Source organism: Limulus polyphemus, unplaced genomic scaffold (assembly GCF_000517525.1).
Source record: "Limulus polyphemus unplaced genomic scaffold, Limulus_polyphemus-2.1.2 Scaffold6300, whole genome shotgun sequence".
NCBI lineage: Eukaryota > Metazoa > Arthropoda > Merostomata > Xiphosura > Limulidae > Limulus > Limulus polyphemus.
The window spans coordinates 42,771-44,578 of NW_013671910.1; the positions used below are offsets into that span (position 1 = coordinate 42,771).

Sequence of the window (1,808 nt, forward strand, 5' to 3'; positions counted from 1 at the left end):
AAAACAGAAGTTAAGTAAGACATTTGTTATTGAGAAGACAAAACAGAAGTTTAAGTAAGACATTTGTTATTGAGAAGACAAAACAGAAGTTTAAGTAAGACATTTGTTATTGAGAAGACAAAACAGAAGTTAAGAAAGGCCTTTGTTATTGAGAAGACAAGACACTGTTGTTAAGTAAGACATTTGTTATGGAGAAGATGACACTTGTTAAGTAAGACATTTGTTATTGAGAAGACAAGACAGAAGTTAAGTAAGACATTTGTTATTGAGAAGACAAGACAGAAGTTAAGTAAGACATTTGTTATTGAGAAGACAAAACAGAAGTTAAGAAAGGCCTTTGTTATTGAGAAGACAAGACACTGTTGTTAAGTAAAACATTTGTTATGGAGAAGACGACAGTTGTTAAGTAAGACATTTGTTATCGAGAAGACAAGACACTTGTTAAGTAAGACATTTGTTATTGAGAAGACAAAACAGAAGTTAAGTAAGACATTTGTTATCAAGAAGACAAAACACTTGTTAAGTAAAACATTTGTTATCAAGAAGACAAAACACTTGTTAAGTAAAACATTTGTTATCAAGAAGACAAAACACTTGTTAAGTAAAACATTTGTTATCAAGAAGACAAAACACTTGTTAAGTAAGACATTTGTTATCAAGAAGACAAGACACTTGTTAAGTAAGACATTTGTTATCAAGAAGACAAAACACTTGTTAAGTAAGACATTTGTTATCAAGAAGACAAAACACTTGTTAAGTAAGACATTTGTTATCAAGAAGACAAAACACTATTGTTACATAAGATATCAGAGCTTGTTATTCTAAGGGTAAAATTTGCATATTCTGATTCTAGGTCCTCCAGCTCATACCTGAACAGTGGTCAGTAGCTATTGTTGACCAGTTCTTGAATAAGGCCCTAAGAACTTCTCTCCACAGACTTTGTACCACCAGAATTGAAAGTGCTCTTGCTCGTGGAGAAAACTTGCAGACTCGCTTCTCCAAGATCCACATAGAACAGGATGTTTTGGTGTTGACAGATGATAGGTATCATCTCATTCATTGGTTAACTTAACTCTCTGAAGATGTAACTAAAATAATGAACAGTTGTTTAGAACAGAAACTGATTTGTCCCACAACCATTAACATCTCATTTTATTTTACTAAACACTTTGTCCATCAAAATTTGTAATAACACTTTTTTTTTACTGTAAAATCAACACTCAACAGAAAAAGTGGAGGATAAAGAAAAAATTTAAGTTACCAAGAAAAGTATCTTTTATTGGATATTTCATAGTTAACAAACTACTGAGGTTATTTACTGTTCACTCAGTGACCAGCCTGGACACTGATCATCAGCAAGCATAATCATTTACTTGATTAATTGCAAAAGGTGAAGTTAAATATAATGCGGTACCTGTGTCCATATGGTCAATGGCAATTAACCACTTTGGCTAGTTATAACAACACTAGAACACTGTCACACTTCTATTCTAAAACAGTTAAAGTCATGGCAAGGATAGTTCTAATTTGTATCTATATGGCAATTAACCACTTTGGTTAGTTATAACAACACTAGAACACTGTCACACTTCTATTCTAAAACAGTTAAAGTCATGGCTAGGATATGTCTAATTTGTATCTATATGGCAATTAACCACTTTGGTTAGTTATAACAACACTAGAACACTGTCACACTTCTATTCTAAAACAGTTAAAGTCATGGCAAGGATAGTTCTAATTTGTATCTATATGGCAATTAACCACTTTGGTTAGTTATAACAACACTAGAACACTGTCACACTTCTATT

At 32.1% G+C, this 1,808-nt stretch overlaps 1 protein-coding gene across 1 annotated transcript in view; it reads left to right on the forward strand.

Moving 5' to 3' along the window:
• The window catches only part of LOC106473588 (transforming growth factor-beta receptor-associated protein 1-like), a gene marked incomplete at its 5' end in the record, with an annotated part of 46,525 nt that overhangs the window by 41,035 nt on the left and 3,682 nt on the right, over positions 1–1,808 (forward strand). The window contains one exon of the mRNA XM_013934273.2: positions 854–1,044. Coding sequence (XP_013789727.2) covers positions 854–1,044 — 191 coding nt within the window. The remainder of the gene's footprint in view (positions 1–853; positions 1,045–1,808) is intronic.